Source organism: Neovison vison, chromosome 11, assembly GCF_020171115.1.
Source record: "Neovison vison isolate M4711 chromosome 11, ASM_NN_V1, whole genome shotgun sequence".
Lineage (NCBI taxonomy): Eukaryota > Metazoa > Chordata > Mammalia > Carnivora > Mustelidae > Neogale > Neogale vison.
In genome coordinates this window covers 173,324,745-173,339,128 of record NC_058101.1, presented here as the reverse complement: position 1 = coordinate 173,339,128, position 14,384 = coordinate 173,324,745, and the positions used below count along the sequence as shown (strand labels likewise).

Here is a 14,384-nt window from a genome sequence, read left to right as displayed (position 1 = left end):
CTTTGTTCTCTGTTTTTCAAGTTGTGTGATCTATCTTCAAGTTCGCTGATATTTCTTCTGCAAGTTCAAGTAACCGTTGAGCTTCTCTGGTGAATTTTTCCTTTTAATTATTGTGTTTTATACCTTCAGAATATCCTTCGTAAAATTTCATATCCTTTGTAAAATTTGTACCTTTTTTTATTTTTGAGGAGATATTTTCATTTCTCCCTTTAAGCATGGTTTTCATTAGTTCGTTGGAACTAACATTTATTTAGCTTATTTATAATAATTGCTTTTAAGTCTTTGTTAATTCTGACATCTAACCCTTCTCAGTTTCTGTTGCCTGCTCCCTCCACCCTTCTTATGAGTTAAATTATCCTATTTCTTTGCATATCTTTGTTAAAAACTGGGCATTTTAGATTGTATATGGTACGATCTTTGGACACCGATTCTAGTGACCCCACCCATCCTTCTTCCAGGCTTGTTGTGCTTGTTGGTTTTTGTTTTTGTTTTTGTTTTTTAAATTTAATTACTTGACTAACTTAGTGAAGTTAGTTTCCCCTTCACGGTGAATGAAGTCTCTGATTTCGTTTCTTAGAAGGTGCAGCCTTGGGCATGCACATAGTCACCTGGGGTGACAGAGCTTCTAAAAGGCCTTTTTCTGTTTTTCTTATTTCTTTGTTAACCTATCTGCCTTTGCTGGTGTCAAACTCAGATATTAGCTCCATGGCAATGGATTGCTCTTTGTTTCGATGATGTACTAGTGCTTAAATTGTTCTGTAGTCTGATCCAATTAGATCTGGGCCTTTTTGCAGAAATTTTTGAAGTTAGTGTTTGAGGCTTGTTACGACCCTCAAAAGAGACTTAAAGGCTCTTTTTACCTTTTTCTCTGTTCTCTCTGGTAAATTACCTAGCCTAAAAATAACCAAATGTGTTCTCTGGTGGAACTACCAGCTCCCTTTTCATTTTTTACCATGAAATTTTCCATTGTCCTTAAGAGTTCCCTTAGTCCTGAACTTCCCCACACTCTTTCAGCTAAAATCAGTTCCTTTGGGGAAAGCTTCAGTGTTCTCTCTTCTTATGGCTTCCTCTCCCCTGGAGGAGGGGGGATCTATCACTCCTCTGTAGGGAGGGGTGTTACAGATCTGTTTCCCTAGGGTTGGTATGCCTACTTTATGATCAGAACTCAATTGGGATGGTAGCTTCTGGTCTTCTTAGTTTGCCTCTCCTGGCATGGAAACTTCACCTTATGAGCATGTAGGAAGAGGGTGATCAGAGTCCTGGTACTCTTGGTCTGGGGCACCTGGGGTAAAGCTTCCTCCCTGAGTGGGAGCTGGGTGGAGGGAGTCCTGATGTTTTGGCTGCACTTGCCTGCAGAACAGCCTTTGTAACACAAGCCTAGGGGTATGAGAAATACTGGCTGCCTCCCCTCCTTGGGAGATACCACAGGACATGAGTGGGGAGGAGAGGATATGTCTTCTTGGACATATCCACTCAATGGTTTCTGTAGCACTAGGCTGTGTGTGGGGTGGTGGCAGTGGTGATGGTTTAAGGCAAGAATAAGTCGTGGTGTAAATGCCATCAGGCTGTTAATTTGCGTCTGTTTTTGAAGTGAACATCACCTCAAGATTTCATTGTCTTCATAATACAACAAAATATGGATAGAACTGGATCAGTTGGCCCTTTCTCTTATCTCCACGCAGTTCAAAATGCTTGCTTCTCTTAAGAGACAGCATTCTTAGGTCTGCAGTTGGGGTCAATAAATTCAAGCCTCAGCACAATCTTCTTTGTAGTTTTAGCCTTTTTCCAGAAAATTGGCTTAGTCTGCCCACCATAGCCCATCTGCTTCCTGTCATAATGCCACCTTCCCTGGACATAAAATTTTTTGCCTTTCTTATACTGTGTCACTTTGTGGGGTTGGTGTTTGCCACACTTCTTGCAGAAAGTCTGGTGGGTTTTAGGAATATTCACTATGAGGGCGCCTGGGTGGCTCAGTGGGTTAGGCCACTGCCTTCGGCTCAGGTCATGGTCTCAGGGTCCTGGGATGGAGCCCCGCATCGGGCTCCCTGCTCAGCGGGGAGCCTGCTTCCTCCTCTCTCTCTGCCTGCCTCTCTGCCTGCTTGTGATCTCTCTCTGTCAAATAAATAAATGAAATCTTTAAAAAAAAAAAAAAAAAGGAATGTTCACTATGTTTCCGAGAGCGCTATCTGCATGGAAAAAAAAAAAAAAGCCAGGCTCTTAATGTTAGTTTAGAGATTTAGATTTTCTTGAATGTTTCTTCATTTGCTGTAAGACCTTAAGACAATTTGCAGAGACCTTAAATTGTTGTTCGAAAAAACTTTTTTTGACCAATCATCGCAGTTAGGGTGAACATGTTGCCATTCCAGAAGTCATCTATTTGTTGCTAATATTGTACAGTTTGCCTCACCAAAAACACTTTAAAACAAAGGATGTCTATTCATATCTCTTAGGATATTTTAAAAATGAAATTTTGATGATCTCAAAACCCCAAATACTATGAATTTAGAAAAGAATAAAAATTCTCAATAGATCTTTTGAGTTTAAAAAAATTTATCATTCAGAAAAAAACTCAGTAAAATAAAACATATCCAAGGTAAAAAAGATATCAAGACATGGAATTTTAAGAGCAAACCTTTCCATTACTTTAAGTACAATAATTATAACTGCTTTTTTGCTTATTTGTAAATCACTGTTTTCTTTTTGATATTTTTCTTTCACATTGAGGCTTGTATTTTAATACACAATATAAAATCATAATGCTCAGAAACACCAGTTACCATCACAAGAGCAATGCTCTTCATTCATTGGTTACCCAATTCACATGGTTGTTAATATCAGGAAGAGTAATAATCAAGCAGGTTTATAAATCTTCTTTTTCCTTTAAATGCTATTCATGGATGGCTGTCTTTTAAAAATCCTGGAACATAAATGGGAGTTTTCTTTTTACAGATCATATGGCCTTTTAAGTATCTTGTTTAATGTTGCTTACTACTGACTTTACAAAAGCCATAAGTGTTGAGTATGTGTGCATAATATTTTTAATAGCAAGAGATGATCAGAGAATATTATTTGAACCAAAAAATCCATATCAAGTGAAACTTTCATTTGTTTTCACCATTGCTGTTACACTTCTAACAAAGGAATTACACAAATTATAGTTAAGAGAAAAAAAAAAAAAAGATCTCATGTACTTGGACTTCCAGGTAAAAGTTTTGCTAATAATTTTAAAACAGCACTGTTTCTTTACTGCAATGACAATTACTTTTAGTTCACATAACAGATATACAGTTACTGGACATTTAAATTATTTTACAAAATTTTAAAACTTCTTTAACTCAGAATTTGACAGTTCAAACTATGCAGCAGTTCAAAGTGAAGTTTTTATTTTCACTATAACCAAGTATAAAAAGAATGGCAACTAATTCCAACCTAATCCAGAAACCCATTTTAAAGAATCTGAGAACAACTGCTTAAATGTAAACAGTAAACAGAGATGACCACTTGTCACGGATATTTTACAAACAGATTTCTGCAGGGTTTGGAAGTTAGTTCAGTCATTTGTAAGTCCCTTCTAATTCTAAAATTATATGATTTTATAGTTTTTCTAACAGTTTTACCAAGAAAGTTATTTCTTCTCACCATTATTGCCAGATTACATCATCACACATAAATGGAAATTTTAGTATGTTACTGTATGTGCTTAAAATAAATGTCATCTTTCAGAATATGCTGCAGTTCGCATGAGTGTGCCCCCCATTTGTTCCAGATTGAGACTGTGTCCATTTGTTTCTGACTGAGTTTCATCATGCTTCAATAGGACCTATTTCCTTTACTTGGCAAGATAATAAACAGTACAGTAGACAAAATGAATTTTTAAAACATTCACCAAATGTTACATCTCGCATTCAGAAATAACCAGCTATACCTCAAACTCCCTATGCTAAACTATGATAATTTATTTAAATGCAAACAGCTGGCATACATGCTGCTTGTTCAGTTCTCTCCAGAGATTTATGTTTGTTATGAAAAGAAACTCCAGGTTAAATCATAATGTTAAGATGCTAAGTAATTAGGATTGCCACTTTTATAATTCAGTGTTGGATTCTTGGTTTTGGGGACACAAACACACATACACACACACACACATTTCCTTTCATGTAGACAACAATAAGATATATGCTTTGCAAGATGTTTACTCATATCCTCCACGAATTGCTAGACAGATGAAATATAAAACCAAACTACTTTGTGGGTTTCTAAAACACTGATGAGATCCATGAATAACTAGAAAACATCCTCTGATTCCATAAAGTTAGTTCTATATGTTATCAGAACATACAACTTCAAGTAATCTTTTGATTATAACTTTCTATTTTTGAAATACTGGTTCATAAAAAATCAAGGTATTATCCACTGGCATCATAGCAGTAAGTCACACTGAAAACCATAGCTACAAAAGACACTTTTGAATGTTATTGTTTCATATTTTTAATACTGCCTTAAAAGGTCTGTTACTCTTCAACTATCTCAGTGTACTTTGAAATATAAAATAATTGTAAATTGGAACAATTATTCTAAATCTAAGCAGATAATTCCTAAGGCAGCATCTGTTTACTCAGAACATATTTTCATCTCAAATGTTTAACTAAAACTTCTCACAAAGTCAGAATACATCTCATAGTTTGAACAGAAACTTCAGTGTTCAAATTTCAACATTCAGTAACATAAGCAGTACATATTAGATTGCTCTGGAATAAAAATCACTCATTTAAGTAAACGGGATATAATTTCTAACTTGTGTTAAAAGTGAAGAAATACTTTCTTACGTGAAGATGTGACCAAAATCAATTTGTCATATTATGGTACAAATCAAACTCTACTGACACAACACTTTCATTAGAGATTTGGATACAGATTGTTATATCTAACAACAGTTGGGAACTAGAAGCTCCTTAATGTTGGGGATGATGAAAGAAAAAGGCATACTATGGACCAGGCCCCCATTTTTATTACTTTATTCATAACAATGCCTACTTTATTGAAGAACATCTCTTCCACTGGAGATATGCTTCTAATTTAAAAATTAGTGGGGAAAAAAAGCTGGACCCACTTTTAAAAATTTCATACTTATTTACTCATATTAACTAGGTATAGAATGACTCTTCAATTCCTGCTCTGAAGACAACCAATTTATTTTTTTAAGCATTGACTTGTCAATTTATCTTTGACAAGTGATTAAGAAAGATAAATCTTCTGACTTTACAAATAAGAATATATAAGAATATATATATTCTGAGAAGTTACATCTTGTGATCTGACCTATACTTCTGACTTACAATGTAACTACATTCTTTCAATAACCTGCATTAATTTTCAATTTTAAACTTAAATTGTCCTTGCTATACTGTTCACATTCACTTTACTTTTCATTTTTACATTTCTATAAATACCCAAACAAAACTCCTCAATTTGAAACCAACTTACATTGGAGTTCTGAGGTTAGTTTACAACTTTTAAGATATTTTGTTAAAATGTAAAAACCCTGAAATTACAAACAAAAAATTTACAATTTTATAGTATATATCTAATTTATTTTTTAAAAAAATATTCTGAATGTTTTTATACAAGTACTCAAGTGTTATTTTTTTCAAATGAAACTTCTTATAGGCTAGAAGAGGGTGTGTGGTGTTGCCCCATTAAAAACCAATACAAACATAATTTTTCTATGCTGGCACTTCAACTATTTCAAAGTAGTCATTCGGCAAAATCACGTAACCTCTCTCTGATATGTCGTCCTTCTCTTTCTGGAAGTGAACAACCTCCTTTAATTTTTCAAGCTGTCGTTCTTGTCTTCTGCATCGCTGCTGTGCAGTCTTGAGCTTCTTTCGGAGTTTTTCAACTTGTTGTTCTAGCTGATGAATCCTTTTTCTCTGGTGCATTGTATCCTCCACAGTATAGTTGTGGTCACAGAAAACTGAGAGATTATCAGGGGTCTGAAGGGGAGGCATTAGTAATCCAATAGTAGCATCCACCTGGGAAATGGGAGGTGTTAAAGGAGGCGGGGGAAGCTGTTCTTGTGGCTCCAAAAGATCTTCCTTCTACAACAACAATGCAGAGTATGTTCAAGTTTAGTAACTACAAATAACAGTTTAAAAGAATCCACCTGTGGAATTTAAGAATGACATTTTTACAAATTGGATAACCTAGAAGAAAAGGTTAAATTTCTAGAAACATACAATCTTCCAAGAACAAATCAGAAAGAAATAGAAAATATGAATAGATCCATCATTAGTGATGAAATTGAAAAGGTAATCAAAAAACTCCCAAAGTCATGAGTCCAGTACCAGATGATAAATTCTACCAAATATGTAAACAGTAATAATACCTATTCTCCTCAAAATATTCCAAAAAACAGAAGAGAAAGGACTTCTAAATACATTCTATAAGGCCCGCATTACCCTGGTATCAAAAACAACAACAACAAAGAAGTACAGGCCAATACCCCTGTTGAACATAGATGCAAAAATAAATATGACCATATTTGACAATACGGTAAAAGGATCATTCACCATGATCAAGTGGGATTTATTCCAGGGATGCAAGGATGGTTCAATATTCATAAGTCAATGTGAAACACTACATTAACAAAACAAACCATAAAATCATATGACCATCTCAATAAATGTAGAAAAAGCATTTGACAAAACTCAATATCCATTCATGATAAAAAGTCTCAACAAAGTTGCCTTAGAGGGAACATACCTCAAAATAATCAAGGTTATATATGAAAAATCCACAGCTAACATCACACTCAGTGGTGAAAAACTGAGAGCCTCTCCTCTAAGATCAGAAACAAGACAAGATGTCCACTCTTACAACTTTCATTCAACATAGTACTAGAAGTCCTAGCCATAGCAATCAGAAGAGAAAAATAAATAAAAGGTATCCAAATTGGTAAGGAAGAAGTAAAACTATCACTATTTGCAGATGACATGATACTATATATAGAAAACCCAAAAGACACCAACAAAAAACTACTAGAGGTAGTAAGTGAATCCAGTGAAGTTGCAGGATACAAAATTAATATATGGAAATCAGTTGTGTTTCTATACACTAATAATGAAGTAGCAGTAAAAAAAATTAAGAAAACAAATCCATTTATAATTGCACCAAATAGAATGAAACACCTAGGAATAAATTTAACCAAGGTGAAAGACCTAAACTCTGAAAACTGTAGAACAATGATGAAACAAATTGAAGATGACACAAATAAATGAAAAGATATATAACATTACCATGGATTGGAAGACTTAACATTATTTATTTGTTTGTTTTAGAGATTTAAACTATTTGTTTGACAGAGAGGGGCACAAGCAGGGGGAGTGGCAGGCAGAGGGCAAAGCAGCCTTCATTCAACCAAGGGAGTCCAACATGGGACTCGATTCCAGGACCCTGGGACCATGACCTGAGCCAAAGGCAGCCACCTCACTGACTGAGTCACCCAGGTATCCCAAGAATTAACATTGTTAAAATGTCCATACTACCCAAAGCAATCTACAGACTCCGTGCAATCCCTATGAAAATACCAACAGCATTTTTCAAAGAACTAGAAAAAAATAGTCTTAAAATTTGTATGGAACCACAAGAGACCCCAAATAACCAAAGCACACTTGCATGAGAAGAATAAATCTGGATATATCACAATCCCAGTTTTCAAGATATACTACAAAGCTGCAGAATCAAAGCTGGCATAAAAACAAACATGTATCAGTGGGACAGAACAGAGAGCCCCAAAATAAACCCTTGCAGTTAGTTAATCTACAACAAAAGAGTTAAGAATATATAATAGGGAAAAGACAAACTCTACAATAAATGGTGCTGGAGAAAGTACAGTTAGATGATAAAGAATGAAACTGGATCATTTTTTATATACCATACACAAAACTAAGTTAAAAACAGATTAAAAACTTCAATGTGAGACCCGAAACCATAAAAATCCTAGAAGAAAACACAGGCAGTAATTTCTTTGAGATCAGCTTTAACAACATTTTTCTAGATGTGTCTCCTCCGGCAAGGATAACAAAAGCAAAATGAACAATTGTGACTACACCAAAATAAAAAGCTTTTGCATAGGGCAGGAAACCATCAACAAATGCAACTAGTGTGGGGCGCCTTGGTGACCCAGTCGGAGAAGTACTCCACACTTGATTTTGGCTCAGGTCATGGTCTCAGGGTTGTAAGACTGAGTCCTGTGTTGGACTCTGTGCTTGGTAGGGGAGTCTACTTGAGATAATCTCTTTCCCTCTGCCCCCATGCACAATCTCTCTAAAATAAATAAATCTTTTTAAAAAATTAAATTAAAATTAAAAAGTAACATATGGGACACCTGAGTGACTCAGTCAGTTAAGTGTCTGTCTTCGGGTCAGGTCATGATCCCAGGTCCTAGGATTGAGTCCCAAGTCAGGCTCTTTGCTTAGCAGGAAGCATGCTTCTCTCTCAGCATGTCCATCTCCCTGCTTGTGCTTTCTCTCTTTCTCTCCCATTCTGATAAATAAATAATAACAAAAAACATGCAACCTATTGAATGCAAAAAGATATCTGCCAACAATATATCTGATAAAGAGTTAATTACCAAAATATATACAGAACTTATACAATACTATACCAAAGAAATAAATAATCCATTAAAAAAAATGGGCAGGGCGCCTGGGTGGCTCAGTGGGTTAAGCCACTGCCTTCGGCTCAGGTCATGATCTCAGGGTCCTGGGATCGAGTCCCGCATTGGGTTCTCTGCTCAGCAGGGAACCTGCTTCCCTTCCTCTCTCTCTGCCTGCCTCTCTGCCTACTTGTGATCTCTCTCTGTCAAATGGATAAGTGGAATCTTTAAAAAAAAAAAAAAAAAAAAACGGGCAGAGGATAGGGACATTATCCTAAAGACCTACACATGGCCAACAAACATGAAAAGATGCTCAACATCACTAATTATCAAGGAAATGAAAATCGGAACCACAATGAGTTATCACCTTACATCTGTCAGAGTGGCTAGTATCAAAAAGACAAGAAATAACAAGTGTTGGTGAGGTTATGGAAAAAAGGGAACCCTCTTGCACTGTTGGGGAGAACGCAAGTTGGTCCAGCGACTGTGGAAACGAATATGGACGTTTCTCAAAAACTTAAGAATAGAATTACCATATGATCCAATAATTCCACTACTGGGTATTTACCCAAAGAAAATGAAAACACTAACTTGAAAAGATACATGACCCCTATGTTGACTGTATTATTTATAATAGCCCAGATATGAAAGCAACCTAAGCATCCATTAACAGATGAATGCATACTGATGTTCTGTGTGTTTGTGTGTGTAGAGGGTATACATATATATCTATACATACATATACACATACACACACACACACACGAATATTACTCAGCTATAAAAAATAATGAGCTCTCGCCATTTTGCGACAACAGGCATGGACCTAGAAGGTATCATGCTAAGTGAAGAAAGCCAGAGAAAGACAAATAAATACCATGTGATCTCACGTATATGTGAAATCTAAAAGACAAAACAACTGAAAAACAAAAAAGCAGAAACAGACCCATAAATACAGAGAACAAAGTGATGATTGCCTGAGGGGAGAAGTGGGGGGGGTTGGGAGGATGGAAAAAATGGGCAGAGAGAGGTACAGGCTTCCAGTTATGGAATGAATAAGACAAAGGATGAAAGGTACAGCGTAGAGAATATGGTCAGCAGTGTTCTAATTGCCTTATATGGTGACAGATGGTAGCTATAGTGTGGGAAGCACAGCATAATAGGTAGATTTGTCTAATCAGCATGTTGTACACCTGAAACTAATGTAATATCATCATGTGTCAGCTACACTTCGATTTTTTTGTGAAGCCTTGAAATAGGAACATTCTAAAATGAGAAAACAGTTTAAGTTTTAATTATACTTTTACACCTGAAGTAGAAATGGGATGCAAGAAAGAGACGAACTGGTAAGATTTAATGAAATACCAAGCACTTAAAACTGAGGGTGGGGGGCGCCTGGGTGGCTCAGTGGATTAAGCCTCTGCCTTCGGCTCAGGACAGGCTCAGGTTCCTGGGATTGAGCCCCACATCAGGCTCTCTGCTCAGCGGGGAGCCTGCTTCCCCCTCTCTCTGCCTGCCTCTCTGCCTACTTGTGATCTCTCTTTCTCTCTGTCAAATAAATAAATAAAATCTAAAAAAAACCACAAAAAAAACAAAACAAAAAAAACCTGAGGGGGAAATATTTGAAACTGAATGGTCCCTGATAAAGAAAACCCAAAACTTATCAACATACATGTAGAGGTAGAGAGTGACCTTAAGGTAAATTACAAAGCTAGACTGACTTTCTTGACGTAGATGTTTAACTTAAATAAACTGTACTTTGTATTTTTAAAAAGTGTATCATGGTTAACAGTGGTTATCTTACAAGTGATGGCTTCCAGTAACATTTATTAACACTACTCTGAATTTTCCACAATAAAAACATTAATTTTATAAATAGAAAGCCCAGTATTTTAAAACACACGTTACCTTGTCATGTGGCTCAGTACAGAGAAATATCGTGGGTACAGCATTCTCTTTGAGCAACTTGTTGTTGCACTCCCTCTTAAAGCAGTCCGGGGTAAAGTGTTCTGAACAGATACTGCTATACTTGGTGGGCTTAAAGTTTTTCCTTCGGACAGCAGCCTCCCATTTTTTGCAAAGACTGGGTCGAGTAAGAGGAAACCTAAGAAGAAGACATAATTCAGTTCTCCGACCTTCTTTTAAAAGGAAAAAAAAAAAAAAAGCACATTCAGACTTTCCTGATTAGGAAAGAAGTTATCTTATACTGGTTTTAACAAGCTAAGGGACATCTGATTAAAACCCTAGAGCTGCTTTTTTTTTTTTTTTGACAGTTTTTGATTGTGCATTTATTCACCTTAGTTAAGAATGTACTTGTTTGAAAGATCCTTTAAATAAAGTGACCACCCACTACGTGTGACATAAGTTGGCCTCTCAGCATGGAGTTTTTTTTTTTTTTTTTTAAAGCAGTATTTGGGGGTGTTGGATGTATCACTGAATTTTACTCCTGAAACCAATATTGCACTCTATGTTAGCTAGTTATTATTTAAATAAAAATTTAAAAAAAATAAAAAGCAGTATTTGTTATAGGAAACTTTTGATCACAGAGTAGTTACAAGAATGTCAGATACAATGATGTATACAATTTAAAAAGGACAGGCTGATTAAAAATTTACGAAATGTAAAAATACACATATTAAAAGTCAGCCATGCAGACAGATGCATGCAATAGGAAATGGAGGTGGGAAGTCAAGGGACATATGCAGTAATATTGCTTGTCTTCCTCTATTACAGTAAATAAATTTCACTAACTGATACAGGTTGGTATTACACACACATCTAAATATACAAAGGTAAGTGGTGTATCTCCTCTATCTCAGTTATTAATGTTTAACTTTTTATGTCAAAGACACTAAGAGTTTCAGTAAAATACTTACAAAAGGCTGAATCTCTACTGATTTTTTTTTTAACCAATGAAAACAAAATTGCATGTTTATATCTTCATACTGCAAAAAACAAGGTTCTAGTTCTCTTAGGATCAGTCTGACAAATATGAATTAATCAAATGATAATCAATGATAAATTTAAAATTTCACTCATTTATTTGTTTATATAATATGTCTGGAGAAGACGAATTGAAAGGGAGTGGTCTATTAGTTTCATGAACTGGGATGTCCAAGTCTCTCCCCAGGTTTGTGAAGGTCTTATTTATTTTTTAATTTTTAAAATGTTTATTTATTTATTTTAGTCTTCCAATTTATTTTTAATTCCAGCATAAGAATATTACTTTTCTTAATTTACCTCAAAATCAACTGGAATATGTCCATCAGGCACAGATAAGGGGGCTTGGGAAGAGTTTAAATTTATTGTGATTTTACTTTTCCAGGTCAAGTATTTAGTGAACTGGGGAGACTAGAAAGAAGCCAAAGGATGTTTCAACCCCCTGTTCCAGTTTCTCTTCCATGTAAGGCATGCTAGAGCCTAATTCTGCTATCATGAAGAACTGACCAATCTTTGGGACAGTTCTTTCCTTTGCCCAGAACAGCTGATGCTACAGGGCCACCATGTAGAAACTAGTACAGGTAAAAGTATCCCTAGAAGATCCCTGCTGGAAATGGCCTCCAGAAATACAAACTGTGGTAGCAATCACTGGTAAAATTCAGCTCCTTACACCTCCTGTGTCAAGCACTACAAAATGCTCAGGCTGTTTATGGAGGTCTGTCAAGATGTTTCCCATCTAGTCCCCCCAAAACGGTTCTTTATAGCTAAAAATGAGAGGCAGACCAGCTCTTCCTGTGATTCATTTAACAGCCAGCAGAAACTATTTTTTTTTTTTTTTCCCCCAGCAGAAACTATTTCTGATGTGTGAATGCCAGCCTTAGTTTCCAGAACCGGTGAGAGATTTTCCACATTTTTAGATTCTTTCTGCGATATCATTAGAAATGGGGTTTGTGGGGAGCAGACTGTATGCAACTGTGTCACCATCTTCTGATTGATTTCCACACTTTCAAAGAACTGGAACTCATCAGCTTTAAGGAATTCCAGTAAATTAAAGAAGTAATACCAGTAGATCCTGAAGTAAGTTTAAGGGCAGGGGGTGGAGGTGGTGGGACATCAATCAATACTCAAGATCTATGTTGTAAGGCACTCGTTTCTATTGGGTTCCTCTCAAATCAAACATTGAGTGCATCTACATCCCCTGTTAAACACAAACGACCCCATCAAGAGAACTGAAGAAATACTGAATTTTTGCCCTGGTAATTATTTACCTATGAGTAATTGCTATAATTTACCACAGGGTTTCATTTCTTAGCTGTCCTCTATTTACAGTCGGGAATTCTTGCAAAACAAGTTAATGGAAATGCAGAAAAATCTGCAAATACTGAGCAAATACTGCATTTGGCTGAATAAAAACGCTGCCGTGTCCCGTTCTGCAGACTTCCAATGATCATTAAATTGTTTTCATTTGGCAGTTTTCTCTCCCCATTTTCAAGAGAACATGTCTCCCTCCAGGACTCTAACTGCACACTTTCTGGATGAAACAGACCTGGAAGTCGTGGGGCAGGTGCTTTTCCCAGGGCTTCCCCCAGGCGCCCGTGACAGGTCACCCTGAGTCCTATCAGGACACCGGACTTTGGCCGGTGTCGTTATTGTCCACGTTATTGCTGCCGAGCGCGGAAAACCTAAGTGTTCATCTGGGCTGGACCAGGAGCTTCTCTAAACTTGGAGGTCCTTAAAGGTTAGTTCCTAGAAATGGGGTAAGCACGTCCTCCCTGAAATCCTGGCCCGAAACCAATGTCTCCCATCCACAGCAAGGATGGCAAAAAGTGGCTTCGTCATTTTAAAGGTCTGTGCCTCGATTCCAGACTCACTTCCAAGGCGCCGTTGCCACCTGGCTTCTCTACTACCCCAAGGCGAGATCCAGGTGCCTCTCGGCTTTGAGAACCTCACGGCCCGCGCGGGGGTCGTCGGACATCGCTCCTGGGTCGCGAACACGCCAACCCGAGGCCACGAGCGAACCCTGCACACAGGTTCCGACCCTCGAGCGCGAGAAACGGTCACCGCGGCGACGCGCGCCGAGGACGCGCAGCCCTGGGCAATGGGGCGCGAGCTCCAACCCGGGGGCGGGCACGCCCACCGCGCGCGGCCGGACAGACCGTGAGGAGGGCCCGATCGTGCCCCGCCCTTGACTCCGCCCCTGCCCCGCCCCTCCCATTAGGTCTCGCGCGGACACGCGCCTGGCTCCGCCCCCGAGCCTAACCGGCCGCGCGCCCCTAGCCCGAGATGGGGCCAGCCCGCGAGACGCGCAGGGTACCTACTTGTGGAAAGAAACGGGCTTATCCTTATCATATCGGTTCTTGCAGCCGTAGGCGGAACAGGACTGCACCATCCTTCCGGTCTTCAGTCACTTCACTTCGGCCGCTCCAGCAGGCAGGCGAAGCTGCTATCAGTGTCGCCGCGCTGGGCTTTGACGCCCTCGCTTCTTCTGTAGCTTTGGTCAGCAGTAAGAGTGATGATAAGCTCACTAGGGTTGACTATTGTACCCGTTTTGTTGTTTGCATTAGCGGAAGGAGCACAGCCATCGCCCGTCTCCCATCTCCAAGATGGCGGAGGCAGCTTCAACCTCACCTCTCGCGAGGAGTGTGTCTCACTGTCTCCGATTAGCCCCGAGGTCAGAGGTAACGTTCCTTGGGAAGCAGCCCATTGGCTAAGGCCGGGCGTTGCGGAAGTAGGTGGGGCCTCGAGCTTCCGGAAGGGAGAAAGGGGTGTTTGGGAGGAGAGGCGAGGG

General features: G+C 38.2%; 1 protein-coding gene and 1 pseudogene across 1 annotated transcript; both read right to left on the bottom strand.

The window, feature by feature from the left end:
- Positions 1 to 1,326: 1,326 nt before the first annotated feature.
- Positions 1,327 to 2,640, bottom strand: LOC122890371 (annotated as a pseudogene).
- Positions 2,641 to 5,603: 2,963 nt separating this feature from the next.
- On the bottom strand, positions 5,604 to 13,994 carry THAP1 (THAP domain containing 1). Its single transcript, XM_044225285.1, has 3 exons — positions 13,915 to 13,994; positions 10,565 to 10,760; positions 5,604 to 6,098 (listed from the first exon to the last, which is right to left on the bottom strand). Exons 1-3 carry the CDS (start codon positions 13,983 to 13,985, stop codon positions 5,724 to 5,726), a joined length of 642 nt encoding a protein of 213 aa, XP_044081220.1. The 5' UTR covers positions 13,986 to 13,994; the 3' UTR covers positions 5,604 to 5,723.
- Positions 13,995 to 14,384: the final 390 nt, after the last annotated feature.

What these genes read in the sequence shown, in the direction of transcription:
- THAP1 (XM_044225285.1), bottom strand. Translation starts at nt 13,985, where the DNA reads ATGGTGCAGTCCTGTTCCGCCTACGGCTGCAAGAACCGATATGATAAG. An exon ending in AAGCCCGTTTCTTTCCACAA is followed by an intron (nt 10,761 to 13,914) that starts GTAGGTACCCTG and finishes TCTTCTTCTTAG; the next exon opens with GTTTCCTCTTACTCGACCCA. An exon ending in GTACTGAGCCACATGACAAG is followed by an intron (nt 6,099 to 10,564) that starts GTAACGTGTGTT and finishes TTGTTGTTGTAG; the next exon opens with AAGGAAGATCTTTTGGAGCC.